The sequence below is a fragment of the Pelodiscus sinensis genome, chromosome 22 (genome assembly GCF_049634645.1).
Source record: "Pelodiscus sinensis isolate JC-2024 chromosome 22, ASM4963464v1, whole genome shotgun sequence".
Classification (NCBI taxonomy): Eukaryota; Metazoa; Chordata; order Testudines; family Trionychidae; genus Pelodiscus; species Pelodiscus sinensis.
Window position 1 is genome coordinate 2,561,278 of NC_134732.1, and position 15,169 is coordinate 2,576,446.

Here is a 15,169-nt window from a genome sequence, read left to right on the forward strand (position 1 = left end):
CTGTATCGGCGGGCGGGGGGGAGGCGTGGCTATGAAGCGGGGAGCCGTGGATGCTCCCATCTGTATTGGCGGGTGGGGGGGGGCACGTGGCTATGAAGTGGGGAGCCGTGGATGCTCCCATCTGTATTGGCGGGTGGGGGGGGGCACATGGCTATGAAGCGGGGAGCCATGGATGCTCCCATCTGTATCGGTGGGCGGGGGGCACGTGGCTATGAAGCGGGGAGCCGTGGCTGCTCCCATCTGTATCGGCGGGTTGGGGGGCACGTGGCTATGAAGCGGGGAACCGCGGGTTGGCAGGGCTGGAGCGCGCTGGGCACAGGGCCTAGCTCCTGGACGTGTCAGTTCCCAGCTTTGCCACTTGATGGCCCCCCAGCTTTAAAGGTCCCTAGTCAATCAAGCTGGAGCAGGCGGCTGGTTGCCCGTCCAGGGTGCCCAGGTGAAAAGATTCCTCAGCGATCAGTGGCTCGGGGCACGTGTGTGTGTGCGTGTGTGTGCGTGCGCGTGTGCGCGCGTGTGTATGCGTAGTGCGCGCGTGTGTGTGCGTGTGCGCGCGTGTGCGTGAGTGTGTGTGCCACAGATAACTGTGCGGGGGCAGGGAGCGTCAGAGAGAGCCTAGTCCAGCTTCGCTCTGGAGCCAAGAGCAAGCAGGGCCAGGGTCGCCTGGGAGGTGCCACCCTCCTGCCCGAGAGAAGCCTGCCAGGCAGCTAGGCCCCCGCCAGGGAGGAGTGGTGGGCAGCGCTGGCTGGAGGGGCCCAGGCTTAGCGGCGTCCGGGGCTGCCCGTCGCACGAGCTCTGCTGCTCCTCTCTGCAGGCACTTCCGGGACGACCTGGCGGACGGCGGCCCGAAGGACTGCGTGTGGCTGGACACGGCCAGCGGGCTTCTCGCGGACGCCGGCTGCGAGGAGAGAAAGCCGTTCCTCTGCAAGAGCAGCGAGGGTAAGGGACGGGCCCAGGGCCTGAGCCCCATGCTGGCTTGGCAGGAGCCGGCTAGCGGCTCTCTGCATCGACTTTCCCTGCGGCTGCTCACACGTCCTCCGGCCCCGCGGCCGTAACCATCCTCCTGCGCTGCCCGGGCCCTGCCGCCCCTTTGGCCTTTACTGCTGGCTGGGGCTGCACAGACAGCGCTGGGCTGGGCTCCCTGGGCGGCTCCGGGTTTCGGTTCCTGGTCGCTGTCACGCGCGCTGCAGGGCCGTCGCCTCCCGCTGGGCCGCACGCCAGGAGCCAGCGTGGGGCTGTGCTGAGGGAGGTGGCCTGTGGCTCCCAGCCGCGTCTCTGCCAAGGCAAGTGTTTCCCACGAGACCCGGCGACGTTGCGTCTCCCCTCTGCTTCCCCCAGCGACCGAGTGGTTTGTGGAGCAGCGTGGCCGGGGCCTGGCGGGAGACCCGGCGTCCCTGCACCCCTCTGCCGAGAGCCTGGAGCAGGCCAAGCAGGAGTGCCTCCGTGACAGGAGCGCGTGCGCGGCCGTCTGGCAGGCTGGGACAAGCTTCTACCTGATCGGCTCCCTGGCTGGCATCCTCTCGAGACCCAACTCCACGCTCCACGTGTGGACCAGTAAGGGCAGATCCCCACTCGGATGCCTCCTGTTCTCATCTGCAGAGAGGTCGCAGGGCCTTGGGCGCCTCCTGCCCTGCCAGGCTCCCTGTGGAGTCTCGGACACCCTGCCAGGGGCGTGCCAGGTGTTGGTGCAGGGCGGAGAGAATCCAGCCTGGGGACTCTAGTGCTAGCGCTGCCACTGACCTGCTGTGTGCCCTTGGCTCAGCGAAGCACGTCGATCCGTGCCTCAGTTTCCCCCAGCCCTAGATTCACTGCTGAGCTGCCGGGAAGGCAAGCTGGGGGACTCTGTATTACCCTGTCCATCCTCTGGGCCAGGGGTGGGGCAGAGACCCAGTGGGAGCTGGGATTGTGGGGAGGGAGAGGGAAGAGGCAGGGCTAGGGAAGCCCGTGCCCTGTGAATTCTGTACCAAGCCCAGCAGGGGTGCCAGCCAGGCCCAGCACGGCGTGGCAGGAGGGTCTGCGCAATGTTTGCTCCGCTCTGGGAGGGCAGTTCTGGGCGGGGGCCGAAGGCCGGCTCTGCTCCCCCAGCCACCGGGCGGGTGCCGGCTGCTGAGCGCCCTCCCCTCTCTGCTTGCAGTCTGTGCCGAGGGGTGGAGCGGCCCACGCTGTCACAGCCACTCGGCGCCCCCGGAGCCCCCCCTGTGTGACTGCAGCGGCAGAGTCCGGGTGTCGGCCACCCAAGGTGAGAGCCCTGGTTCACCGCTGCCTGCGCTGGGGGGAGAAGGGGGCTGGGTGTGTTGGGCGCTGTGGGGGGGAGGCCTTTGGGGGGCCCTGGCCCTCCGCTGCCTGCGCTGGGGGGAGAAGGGGGCTGGGTGTGTTGGGCGCTGTGGGGGGGAGGCCTTTGGGGGGCCCTGGCTCGCCACTGCCTGCGCTGCAGGGGAGAAGGGGGCTGGGTGTGTTGGGCGCTGTGGGGAGGCCTTTGGGGGGCCCTGGCTCGCCACTGCCTGCGCTGCAGGGGAGAAGGGGGCTGGGTGTGTTGGGCGCTGTGGGGAGGCCTTTGGGGGGCCCTGGCCCTCCGCTGCCTGCGCTGGGGGAGAAGGGGGCTGGGTGTGTTGGGCGCTGTGGGGGGGCCTTTGGGGGGCCCTGGCCCTCCGCTGCCTGCGCTGGGGGGGAAGGGGGCTGGGTGTGTTGGGCGCTGTGGGGGGGCCTTTGGGGGGCCCTGGCCCTCCGCGGCCTGTGCTGGGGGAGAGAAGGGGGCTGGGTGTGTTGGGCGCTGTGGGGAGGCCTTTGGGGGGCCCTGGCCCTCCGCGGCCTGTGCTGGGGGAGAGAAGGGGGCTGGGTGTGTTGGGCGCTGTGGGGAGGCCTTTGGGGGGCCCTGGCCCTCCGCGGCCTGTGCTGGGGGAGAGAAGGGGGCTGGGTGTGTTGGGCGCTGTGGGGGGGCCTTTGGGGGGCAGGGGTCGAACGCTCTCAGCCTTGCATTGCCAGACATGGCTGGGAGCCACCGTCCACCTCAGCCCAGCCCCTCGCTAGCCCCGGCGCCGCCAGCGGGCTGGAATTCGGTCCCGGCGGGTGCGGCGTCCTCTGCGAGGGAAGGAAGAGTCCCCCGCCCAGCCGCAGCCCGGGGCCGAACTGGCCAGCTGGCCCACCGCGCAAAGGGCCTGGGATCACCCCGGGCTGCGGGAGAGGGGAATACCCTTGCGGGCGGTTCCAGAGGAGCGCTGTGTGCACGGCCAGAGCCGCACTCTGGGTCGCTCCGTCCACACACAGCGCTGGGCGGCGCCGCCCGTCCCTGGCCACTCGCGGAGCTGGGTGAGCCGCCCTGCGGGGAGAAGCAGCCGTCGGGGCAGCGGCGGTTTCGCTGACGAGCTCGCGGCTACCCTGGCGCAGCAGCCTCAGGAGAGCTTCCGGGAGGTAACCGGCTCGTTCTGCGAGGCTCTGGGGAGCTCTGTGGCCAGCTCTGAGGCCTGGGGGAAGCCCCCGAAATGGCCGGTCCCGAAGACCTGACCCGTGGGGGAAGGGTAACCTGGGCGCTTGAGGAGGGAGCTAACGGCTGGATAGAACGGCTGGGAGCGGCTGGGCTTCAGCCACGGAGCAACGGGCTCAGATTCCCCCATTCTAGGGCCAGAAAGCGCCCTGCGAACAGGAACCCGCCCCCCAGTACAACCGGGGCTGGAAACCTGCCCCCCGCTCACTCCCGGCGCAGGGCGGTGACAAGAGCGTCCAGGCAGGGAGGGGGAATCCACCGCGACCCTCAGGCCGTTGTTCCAAGGGTTCCGTAGGCTCCTCGTTCGGCACCCAGGCCGTACGGCCACTGTGAATTTGTCCAGCTGCGCGTTCCGGCCCCTGGCCTGTGTTGCGCCTTTCCCCGCTGCACTGGGGAGCCCACGATGAGGTATTTGTGCCCTGGGGTATGTCTAGACTACGCAGCTCCGTTGACGGGAGGTGTGGTGTGCGCACTCTGGGCAGTGTGGTGCGCTCTGGGAGGTGTGGTGCGCGCGCTCTGGGCGGTGTGGTGCGCGCGCTCTGGGTGGTGTGCGCGCTCTGGGCAGTGTGGTGCGCTCTGGGAGGTGTGGTGCGCTCTGGGAGGTGTGGTGCGCTCTGGGCAGTGTGGTGTGCTCTGGGCAGTGTGGTGTGCGCTCTGGGCGGTGTGGTGTGCATGCTCTGGGCGGTGTGGTGCGCTCTGGGCAGTGTGGTGTGCGCTCTGGGCGGTGTGTTGCGCGCTCTGGGCAGTGTGGTGTGCGCGCTCTGGGCAGTGTGGTGTGCGCGCTGTGGGCGGTGTGGTGTGCGCGCTGTGGGCGGTGGTGTGCGCGCTCTGGGCGGTGTGGTGCGCTCTGGGCAGTGTGGTGTGCGCTCTGGGCGGTGCGGTGCACTCTGGGAGGTGCGGTGCGCTCTGGGCAGTGTGGTGTGCGCTCTGGGCAGTGTGGTGTGCGCTCTGGGCGGTGTGGTGCGCGCGCTCTGGGCGGTGTGGTGCGCGCTCTGGGCGGTGTGGTGCGTGGGCAAGCCTGTGTGGCGGAAGCCACCTAGCACATTCTTGCTGGGGATTAGTGTCACAATCCTGGCTGTTCTGCAGGACGGAGGAATCCCGTCCCCGCCCGCCAGGGTGGTTACACTGGTTCTGGCAGGTTTGGCTGCTGGTTACTGTTACCATTGCAACGAGCATGTTCGCGAGTGTTCCTGTGTACTGGTGGGATGCATGCCTTGTGTGTCCGTGCACATATGTGTGCATGCATGTGCTGTGTGTGCGTGTGCTGTGTGCTGTGTGTGCACATGTGATGTGTGTGGAGGTACGTGTGCGCGCGGGTGCCTACGAAGCGATACATTCGGCTCGAGTGCCCCGTCTCTCGCTGCAGTCCCCGGCCAGACATCCGCAGCCGAGTTGCGGCGCCAGGACAGGAGCGACTGTGCCCTGCCAGGGCCCGTGGCGCGCGGAGCTGCAGGCTGGCTACCACCGGCCGGTCGGAGCGTGACGGCCTGGCCCCATCCAGGACACGCCCCAGGCACCGCTGCTTGCTCGGCTCGGCAGAGCGGGGCCCTGTGTGCTCCTCTGCGGGCAAAGCCCCCTCCCCAGGGGCGCCGAGGCCAGCCCGGCTCCCCCCGCAGCCTCGGCCAGCCCAGCTCTCCCCGCAGCCTCTGCCAGCCCGGAGCCCCACTGCTGCCACAAGTGGGGAGGAGGTGGGGGTCCGGCAGGGCTCTCCCCTCAAGCCTGCACCAGCACTCAGTGCCCTGCTGGGACGGAGCTGCGGGCGGCCAGAGCCTCCCTCGGCATTTGGGCCCCAGCCCCCTTCTTCCCGGGCGCCCTTCCTTAGCGCCTCACGTTCTGCTGCCCCCCCCCGGGCGGGACAGACACCCCGACTGCTGCCCCTCCTGGCTGAGCCCCCGATGGAGGGGCGGGGGCTGGGCGTTTGATGCTGGTGCCCCCTGCAGGCTCCTGCAAGGACTCTGGGCTGCTGCCGTCATGCTGGCATCCGCGCACACAGGTGTGCGGCGAGTATAACCCCACCTGGGAACGGGCAGAGGGCCAGGGCAGCTGGGGGGGGTCGTGTCCAGCTGGGCTGGGAGGTCGCAGGTGGGAGGAGGGGCCGGCCGTGTGCCCGCTGTGCCGTGTAACCGCCGCCTCCCTCCGCAGTGTGCGGTGTCGCCGTGCAGAGCTGTGTGGAGTCATGTCGCCGCACCACAGCCCGGAGCAACTGCTCCCTCTGCCTGCCCCTCTGCTCCGGTGAGTCCCCCGCCCCGCGGCTGGCGGGGGAACCAGCTCCTAGCACGGCGGGCAAGGCCCCGGGGCGCCCCCGGCTCCATTTTTCTCCTGGCCGTGTCCGGCTTTGGGCTCGCCTGTCCCCTCCCCGGAGCGCACCCGGGGCGCCTTTGGCTGACAACTGGTCACAAAGCCCTGATGCACCCCCCCCCCCGCCACGGAGGCAGAGCCCCAGCGAGCAGCCAGGGAGCGGCAGGGCAGCCAGCCCGCGGGGGCCTGGGGGGTGAAGGCTGCGGCCTGTGGTCTGGCACAGCGAGGCGTGCAGGGTCTGTCCCCTCCTGGGTGTGCTGCGGGGTCGCTGCCTCTGGGCAGGGCAGGGCCAGGCTCACTACTACTGTGTGAGCCAGTGGGAGGTAGTGACTGGGCGCTAAATACTAGTGTAGACGGGGCCTGGCCCCGGCAACCCCAGCTGGCTGGTCACAGGCGGCCCCGGGTGCTGCCAGGGCCCCGTTTCAGGGCTGGCAGATCTGCTAACTGCTCCCCCTTCCCAAGCACGGGGGGGGGGGACCGGCTCCAGCCATCCCGCTCCTTGGCTCAGAGCATTGGCCAGTGGCAGCCCCTCAAAGCCAGGAGGCTCCAGGGTTTCTTCCGATGGTGGCTCCACCCCGCAGGGAGCCGGGACTCCTGGTTACTCAGGGTCACGCGGCACCAGAGCGAAGCCTTCGCTGCCCCCGGCCCCCAGGCATGGCCAGCGGAGGACCAGCCCCGGGCAGCTCCCTGCTCTCCGGAGGGGAGTCCTGGGGCAGTAGCCAGCGCAGGTTCTTTCTAGCGCTTCCGGGGCTTCCACCCAGTCCCAGGGCTGGAGCCTGGTTCCTGGCGCCCCGCAAGGGACATGGCCGGGGGCTGTGGGAGCCAGGCCTGCCGGGGCAGGAAGAAACCCAAGTTGGCCCTTGGCCTGGGATCTGGGCAGCTGATCCTCTCCAGGGACAGGGTCCGACCCGGGACTGCTGGGCTGGACGTGCCACAGGGACCCGTGGCGCTGGCAGCCGGGGGCGCTCAGTGCCTGGTAGACCCTGTGTGCCAGGGGCTGGGCCCCAAAGGATCTCATGGGAGCTCCCAGGGAAGCTGGCTGGTGTTGCAGGGCCCTGTGCACGGCCGGCTGTTGGAGGCAGCTGCCCCCGGGCCCCAGCGGTGCATGGAGGGCCCAGCTGCCAGCCATGGGGCCTGCTGTGTTCTGCAGGGCGGCGTGGAGCACGCGCTCTTCCCTTCCCTTCCCTTCCAGCCTCCAGCCTCGGCTCCCTGGACCCCGAGGAGCTGGCCCTGGTGTCCATGGTGCAGTTCCAAGTGTCCCAGTCCCTCAGCCTCACCTCGGAGAACGAGCAGGATCAAACCAACGCCTCGAAAATCGTCTACAGCCGCCAGCTGCCCTGAGCGCGCCGGGGAGGCTGGGACCCGCGGAGCCGCGACCCCCCCTTGGCCTTGTGCTGCCGGCGGGCGGTAAACGTGCTGGGACGTTCCCAACCGGCCCGTGGCTCTGGTCTGTGTGTGGGGCGGGGCCGGCAGCGTGGAGTTGGGGGGCAGGCGGGGAAGGGCCCAGAGCCAGCCTGACTCCCGTGTGGGATCAATAAAGGGCGCGGCCAGGGGCGATGGTCCCGGCACACCGGCCCCCCGGCCCAGTGCGCACAGCGGCCACCCTCACCCCTACCCCTGCGCGGCCACCGGGGGGGGGGCAGGGCCACATGGGGGCACCTGAGGGCGCAAGGGGAGGGGCAGGAGGGGCTGCACCAAGGGGCCAGTCGAACGTAGCCAAGATCACCCGGGCCAAGGAAGTGCCAGTTCCAGGATGCAGGCTCAGCCCTCGGCTGGCACAGGCACCTGCAGAGCCAGGCCCCTCCCCTCCCGGATCTCGCGGGGTGGGGCTGGGAGCCCGGCCTGAGCGGAGCCTGGCAAGCGGCTCCTTGGGGGGGGGGGCTGAGCGTGTGAAAGGCGTGAGGCCCCTTTGGCTGCGCTCAGTGTCTCTGCACCCCCCCCATGGGAACCCTGCAGGCGCCTAACCCCCCTGCACTCCTCCAGCTGCGCTCAGTGTCTCTGCACCCCCCCCCGTGGGAACCCTGCAGGCGCCTAACCCCCCTGCACTCCTCCAGCTGCGCTCTGTCACTGCACCCCCCCCGTGGGAACCCTGCAGGCGCCTAACCCCCCTGCACTCCTCCAGCTGTGCTCAGTGTCTCTGCACCCCCCCCCCCCCCGTGGGAACCCTGCAGGCGCCTAACCCCCCTGCACACCTCCAGCTGCGCTCTGTGTCACTGCACCCCCCCCCCATGGGAACCCTGCAGGCGCCTAACCCCCCTGCACTCCTCCAGCTGCGCTCTGTGTCACTGCACCCCCCCGTGGGAACCCTGCAGGCGCCTAACCCCCCTGCACTCCTCCAGCTGCGCTCAGTGTCTCTGCACCCCCCCCCCCGTGGGAACCCTGCAGGCACCTAACCCCCCTGCACTCCTCCAGCTGCGCTCTGTGTCACTGCACCCCCCCCCCATGGGAACCCTGCAGGCGCCTAACCCCCCTGCACTCCTCCAGCTGCACTCTGTGTCACTGCACCCCCTCCCCCCGTGGGAACCCTGCAGGCACCTAACCCCCCTGCACTCCTCCAGCTGCGCTCTGTGTCACTGCACCCCCCCGTGGGAACCCTGCAGGCGCCTAACCCCCCTGCACTCCTCCAGCTGCGCTCTGTGTCACTGCACCCCCCCGTGGGAACCCTGCAGGCGCCTAACCCCCCTGCACTCCTCCAGCTGCGCTCAGTGTCTCTGCACCCCCCCCCCCCGTGGGAACCCTGCAGGCGCCTAACCCCCCTGCACTCCTCCAGCTGCGCTCTGTGTCACTGCACCCCCCCGTGGGAACCCTGCAGGCGCCTAACCCCCCTGCACTCCTCCAGCTGCGCTCAGTGTCTCTGCACCCCCCCCCCCCGTGGGAACCCTGCAGGCGCCTAACCCCCCTGCACTCCTCCAGCTGCGCTCAGTGTCACTGCACCCCCCCCCCCGTGGGAACCCTGCAGGCGCCTAACCCCCCTGCACTCCTCCAGCTGCGCTCAGTGTCACTGCACCCCCCCCCCCGTGGGAACCCTGCAGGCGCCTAACCCCCCTGCACTCCTCCAGCTGCGCTCAGTGTCACTGCACCCCCCCCCGTGGGAACCCTGCAGGCGCCTAACCCCCCTGCACTCCTCCAGCTGCGCTCAGTGTCACTGCACCCCCCCCCCGTGGGAACCCTGCAGGCGCCTAACCCCCCTGCACTCCTCCAGCTGCACTCAGTGTCACTGCACCCCCCCCCGTGGGAACCCTGCAGGCACCTAACCCCCCTGCACTCCTCCAGCTGCGCTCTGTGTCACTGCACCCCCCCCGTGGGAACCCTGCAGGCGCCTAACCCCCCTGCACTCCTCCAGCTGCGCTCAGTGTCACTGCACCCCCCCCCGTGGGAACCCTGCAGGCGCCTAACCCCCCTGCACTCCTCCAGCTGCGCTCAGTGTCACTGCACCCCCCGTGGGAACCCTGCAGGCGCCTAACCCCCCTGCACTCCTCCAGCTGCGCTCAGTGTCACTGCACCCCCCCCCCCCGTGGGAACCCTGCAGGCGCCTAACCCCCCTGCACTCCTCCAGCTGCGCTCAGTGTCACTGCACCCCCTCCCCCCGTGGGAACCCTGCAGGCGCCTAACCCCCCTGCACTCCTCCAGCTGCGCTCAGTGTCACTGCACCCCCCCCCCGTGGGAACCCTGCAGGCGCCTAACCCCCCTGCACTCCTCCAGCTGCGCTCAGTGTCACTGCACCCCCCCGTGGGAACCCTGCAGGCGCCTAACCCCCCTGCACTCCTCCAGCTGCGCTCAGTGTCACTGCACCCCCCCCCCCGTGGGAACCCTGCAGGCGCCTAACCCCCCTGCACTCCTCCAGCTGCGCTCAGTGTCACTGCACCCCCCCCCCGTGGGAACCCTGCAGGCGCCTAACCCCCCTGCACTCCTCCAGCTGCGCTCTGTGTCACTGCACCCCCCCGTGGGAACCCTGCAGGCACCTAACCCCCCTGCACTCCTCCAGCTGCGCTCAGTGTCACTGCACCCCCCCCCCCGTGGGAACCCTGCAGGCGCCTAACCCCCCTGCACTCCTCCAGCTGCGCTCTGTGTCACTGCACCCCCCCGTGGGAACCCTGCAGGCGCCTAACCCCCCTGCACTCCTCCAGCTGCGCTCAGTGTCACTGCCCCGCCCTCCCCGACTGTCCCCCATGGAAACGCTGCAGGCGCCTAACTCCCCCCCCTCCACACCGCTGTCTGCGCTCATTGCCCCTCCAGTGCAACCCCCTCCTCCACAGACCACCTGCAGGTGCCTAACCTCCCTGCACTGCACCCCTCCCCCCGCTGAAACCCTCAGGCGCCTAACTCCCCTCCACGCATGCATCCATGCAGGACTTGCACCCTCCGCCCTGACGTGTCTCCTCTGCAAACGGAGCAGTCGCCGCCCCCTCCTGGAACGCGGCCCGAACTTGAGCCCAAGGGCATGAAGACCCGGCTGCCTAATGGGGAGGGGGAGGTTGGCGGGGGCCTAGTGCGGTGCGGGGCCCCTCAGTCGCTCCTAGTGACGCTGGTGCACTGTGGCCACTTATTGAACCAGTCGGGCGCAGGGGGACTGGGGCGCTCCTGGGAGCTGGGTGCTCGCTCTGACCACTAGGCTGCAGAGCCCGGCTCAGGCGCCGGGCCTCTCGTTCCGGCCCAAGCGACTGAGTGGCAGTGTGAGGGCATGAGGCGGGGGCTGGCTGTGCGGCCTGGTGGTTAGCGCACGGGCTAGTGCCCCTGGTCCAGGCTCCTGCGTCAGAGCCCTGCCGGGTTGGGGCTGAGCGGCCAAGTGCCGAGGGGGAGAATGCGGCGTGGGTAGGATGCTGGGGGTCTGGCCAGCCCCTCAGGAGCGTGGCCGCACGGCTGCCCACCCCGCCCTGGAGCCGGGGGAGGAGGCCCCGGGCTGCCCCGTGAAAAGATTTGCTAAGCAAGTGCAGCTCCGCCCTGAGGCGCCCGGACCCGGCGAGCCGCTGGCCTTGAGCAGCCGCTGGGTGTTTGCCGAGCGCAGGTGACGCTGCCCGGGAATGCGAGCGCAAACAGGAGCCGCGGGCGTCTGAGTCCGGGTGAGGCGCCGCCCGCCCCCCGGCCCGGCTCCCGCGCCAACCGGCCTGGGCTGCTGAGCAGGGCCGGGCAGGCTGGGCGGGTCCGGCCCCGGGAGACCTGGCTGAACGGGAGGAGCAGGAGCTGAGCAGCTGAGCATGGCAGGCGGGAGGGGCCCGGCCACGTTCCTGGCCTTTCTCCTCTGCCTGCCGCGCTGCCCCGGCTGCCCAGCCGCCTGCAGCTGCTCCGGGGGGGAGGTGGACTGTAGCCACCGCGCCCTGCGCGCCGTGCCCGGAGACCTGCCGGCCAACGCCAGCGCCCTGTGGCTGAGCAACAACCGCATCGCCCTGCTCCGGGCTCACGCCTTCCCCGCCCAGCCAGCGCTGCTCAACCTCAGCCTGCGCAGCAACCTCCTGCTGAGCCTCCACAGCCGGGCGCTGGCCGGGCTCGGGGCGCTGCGGGCGCTGGACCTGAGCCACAACTACCTCAGCGTGCTGGCGCCCGGGACCCTGCTGCCCTTCCCGGGCCTGGTGAGCCTCAACGTGGCAGCCAACCGGCTGGGCCAGCTGCCCCCTGAGGTGCCGAGCGCGCTGCCCCGCTTGCAGGAGCTGTCCCTGCACAGCAACGCCCTGCGGGGCCTGCCCGCCGGCGTCCTGCGGGGCCTGCCCGCCCTGCGCGCCCTGACGCTGCACGGCAACCCCTGGGCCTGCACCTGCGACATCCAGCCCCTGCTCCTCTGGCTGCTGGGCCACCGGGACACGCTCCGAGGTAAGGGGGGCGGAAGGGTTTCCTCGTGGGCGAGTCTGGCTCCCTTTCCGCCGCTCCCCCCGGTTCTGCCAGGCCCCAGGCTGCCGTCTCTCCCTCGCCGAGCTCCGGCCGCGGGCCAGCGAGACGAGCCGTGGGCCCGGCGGGGGGCAGCCCCACCCAGGAGGCCAGGGAGCCAGGCTGAAGTCCCTGCCCAACCCCTGTGCACTTGGAGGGCCTGGCTGGCTGGACACGGTCTCGCTTCCCTCCTGCCGCCGAGCGCTCGTGTCCAGCTCGCCCCACTCCAGTGCCTTGCTCCCAGGGCTGGGAGATGGGGCGGACTCATTCCAGCCTGTCGGCCAGCGGCAGGGTGCCTGGGCCGGTGGCCTCCCTCGGGTGCCCCTCCCCCTGCAGCTGGGCACGTGGCTGCGTGGCACACGCCCGTTCCACGTGGGCCGATGGCGCCTCTGAACGAAGCCGCTGGGGCCTGGCACTGGCGACAACAGGAGCAAGGCCGGGCTGGCGGGGCACGGTGCACAGGGAGCCACGCTCGGGCTGACGGAGGGAGGGGCCCCCGCCCTGGCTCCTAGGCCAAGGGACGGCCCCGTGGCCCAGCCAAGGGTGGGCAGTTGGGGAATGGTGAAGGGCCCCCGGGCACACGGGCAGACGGGAGGCTCCTCTGCTGCCCCTGGCTGGGAGCCATGACCAACGGGAGCAGCGAGTGCGAGAGCCGCCTGGCTGCACCTCCACCTAGCGACTGCAGTACCCCGCCCCCAGACCCGGTACCCCGGCCCCTCCTCTCCCACACTGCCCCCTGCTGTACCCAGACCCTTCATCTCCAGCTCCATCCTGGAGCCCACACCCCCAGCCAGAGCCCTCCCCTCCCCCCCTGCACCTCAACCCCCGCCCCAGCCTCCCCCCTGCACCCCAAACTCTCATTCCCAGCCAGAGCCCTCACCTCCCCTCCCCCCCTGCACCTCAACCCCCGCCCCAGCCTCCCCCCTGCACCCCAAACCCTCATTCCCAGCCAGAGCCCTCACCTCCCCCCTGCACCTCAACCCCCGCCCCGGCATCCCCTCCTGCACCCCAAACCCTCATTCCCAGCCAGAGCCCTCACCTCCCCCCTGCACCCCAACCCCTGCCCCGGCATCCTCCTGCACCCCAAACCCTCATTCCCAGCCAGAGCCCTCCCACTCCTGCACCGAACCCCAGTGACAATGAGAGAGGGTGGGGGGGAGCGAGCAAGAGAGGGAGGGGGATGGAGTGAGAAGGGGCGGGGCCTCAGGGAAGGGGCGGGGCAGGGGCATAGGTATTCCCTACTGCTACCACCCCGCCCTGCCCTGCCCTGCCCCCCTCCCCGGGGCTGCCCTTCCTCCCCGGTGTGGGCAGCAGCCTGTAGCCCCCCCAGCGGCCGCCCACGTGCTGCTGCCTCCAGGGATCAGGGCCCGGCCTGAGCTTTGTGCCTCTCTCCGGCAGACGAGAATTTGGTCGTGTGCAGCTTCCCGGCGCACCTGGACCAGTTCCCGCTCCTGGCCATTGGCAACGAGTCCTTCAGCCGCTGCCAGGCCGGCGCGCTGCAGCCCCGGGACTACGTCTTCTTCCTGCTCGTCGGCCCGGCCTCCTTCCTGGCCAGCGTCCTCCTCTGCCTCCTGGCCGGCTCCCTGGCCGTGCTCGCCGACCACCGGCAGAGGCAGCGCCGCAGCTGGTGAGGCGCCCGGGGCCGGAGCCTGGCTGCAGGAGCTTGGCGGGCCAGGGAGCGGCCCAGGGCTGGCTGTGTCCCGCAGGCCGGTGGCCAGGGCTGCCGAGCCTGCTCTGTCGCCCTGGAGCGGCAGCAATGAACCGACGGGAGCTCCCGAGGTGTTAGCGAGGCTTCCCCCACCCTTGCCAGAGCTGGCCAGCTCCGGCAAGCAGCACCCCGGGCCCTCCAGCTCTCGCCCCGGGCCTGCCAGCGAGCGAGCGCCCCCCAGGCATGGGCTGAGACGCCCCCCCATTGTGTTCTGCCCCTGCCCCAGTTCACACCAGCACCCCGGAGGATACAGGCCCCTTTTTGCTTCCTGAGTTGCCCGCACGTTTGCTCGATCCCCCCGCACGGAGATGGACCCTCCCCCCCCGCGTTACCAGCATTGCGGGCCAGCAGCGTTAGCCGAAGGGCAACGCCGCCTCCCGGCCTGCCCCGCCCAGTGCCCAGGCGACCCCGCTCCCGGCTAATGCGACTGGGCCGGCACGCAAGGAGCCTGGCTCGGGCCGCTGGAGCAGTGCCGCTAGGTCTGCAGCGCGCTCCGTCTCGCCGGCGCCTCCTCGCTGGCCTGCTGGTGGGGGAGCCTGAGCACGCCGAACGGTTTTAGCAGAAATACCGGACACACTCGACATTCCATCACAATCGACATTCCATCACACTCGACATTCCAGCTTATTTCGAAATTCCCGGACAGTTCTAGTGTCTCTGTGTTTCCCGAACAGAAAGCGCCACTACTGGACTGTCTGGTTCAAAACCGGCCCCCTGGCCCCCTAAGAAGGGCGCTGGGTGTGACAGACCGGGCCTTGTCTGGGCACAGCTGAGTGTGTCCGCTCAGGGCGAATTGCTCAAATCCGGGGTTCCTTACAGCCCCCGACTGGCGACCTCTCCACACAGGCCACAAACCAGTCCCACAGAGCGCTTCAGCAGCCTGCCTGAAGCCTCCCGAGCAAAACCCCTCCGACACCCCAGCAATATCCGTGCCCCAGATGGCCCCGGGCCTATACACAGGTGGGGGGTCCTAGCACCCAATCCCACCTACCCCGAACAAGTTCTGTCCAGTTCCAAGAAACCAGCCACAGATCCCTGGTCAATTTACCCTCTGGACCTTACCCACAAATCACGCTGGGCCAATCCTTTAGAATCTATATCTAAAGGTTTATTATCACAAGAAAGAAAAGCATGAGAGTAAGGTTATTAAAGTACAGTACGTTACATGCACCGAATCTCCCAGTTCTCGATGCAGGCTCTAGCAGAGATGTTGCAGCTGCTGGCTTAAAAGTTCTTATTGCACATCCTACGATCAGGATGGGTTCACAGGTCTTCCGGGCTCTTCAATCCCTGCAGTGCTGCCTCTGGGATGAAGTGCTGAGCTGAGAACAAAATGGCATCGACCACATGGCCTCTTTATACTCCTTCCTGGCCTCTTCTAGTCTGCAGCAAGTCACCTGGTCAGAGGCCAATCTCTATATTTCCTGCTGGCTGCCCTCAGGTGACAAATCCCATTCTTTGGGTGTGTCCATAGCCTATTGAGAGCCATTGTTCCACAGGGCTTTGCTACTCAGCCTGTCCATAGCCATGCTTAGCCACATTCACAGAAATATTCAGCTTCTACACAGATTACAGATTCCTACCTACACACACAGACATTATATACTCACATAAATAGTGTACATAAGATCAACAAACAATAATCTCCCATTCAATACCCCACATGGCCCCCCCATACCAATTTCTGGGGCCAACACCCCCACCTAGGGGTGCAGCAGCGATCTGGCTGCTTCCCTCCAATTCAGCAACGTGACACCCCCAACGCAAAATTGATGCAGGAAGTGATGCCAGTAACATCACTGAGGGCATCACAGGCCTCCCCCGTC

General features: G+C 68.9%; 2 protein-coding genes across 7 annotated transcripts in view; both read left to right on the top strand.

Moving 5' to 3' along the window:
* The window catches only part of LOC112547246 (uncharacterized), a 41,764-nt gene extending 34,091 nt beyond the window's left edge, over nucleotides 1-7,673 (top strand). For 5 of the 6 annotated variants that reach the window (XM_075905645.1, XM_075905644.1, XM_075905646.1 and 2 more), the window contains 5 exons: nucleotides 812-936; nucleotides 1,336-1,551; nucleotides 2,132-2,236; nucleotides 5,621-5,710; nucleotides 6,969-7,671. In XM_075905645.1, coding sequence (XP_075761760.1) covers nucleotides 812-936; nucleotides 1,336-1,551; nucleotides 2,132-2,236; nucleotides 5,621-5,710; nucleotides 6,969-7,117 — 685 coding nt within the window. In that variant the 3' untranslated portion in view covers nucleotides 7,118-7,671. Of the gene's footprint in view, nucleotides 1-811; nucleotides 937-1,335; nucleotides 1,552-2,131; nucleotides 2,237-5,620; nucleotides 5,711-6,968 lie in introns of all 6 variants that reach the window. The other variant, XM_075905648.1, reaches the window with a different exon arrangement.
* A 2,323-nt stretch (nucleotides 7,674-9,996) lies between these two features.
* LRRC26 (leucine rich repeat containing 26) lies at nucleotides 9,997-14,078 on the top strand. Its single transcript, XM_075905730.1, has 2 exons — nucleotides 9,997-11,581; nucleotides 13,034-14,078. The coding sequence occupies exons 1-2, from the start codon at nucleotides 10,972-10,974 to the stop codon at nucleotides 13,264-13,266; spliced, it is 843 nt and encodes a 280-aa protein (XP_075761845.1). The 5' UTR covers nucleotides 9,997-10,971; the 3' UTR covers nucleotides 13,267-14,078.
* Nucleotides 14,079-15,169: the final 1,091 nt, after the last annotated feature.

Bases quoted from the DNA above. Each gene is read 5' to 3' on its own strand.
- LRRC26 (XM_075905730.1), top strand. From the start codon at position 10,972: ATGGCAGGCGGGAGGGGCCCGGCCACGTTCCTGGCCTTTCTCCTCTGC. The intron at 11,582-13,033 runs GTAAGGGGGGCG...TCTCTCCGGCAG, and splicing joins CCACCGGGACACGCTCCGAG to ACGAGAATTTGGTCGTGTGC.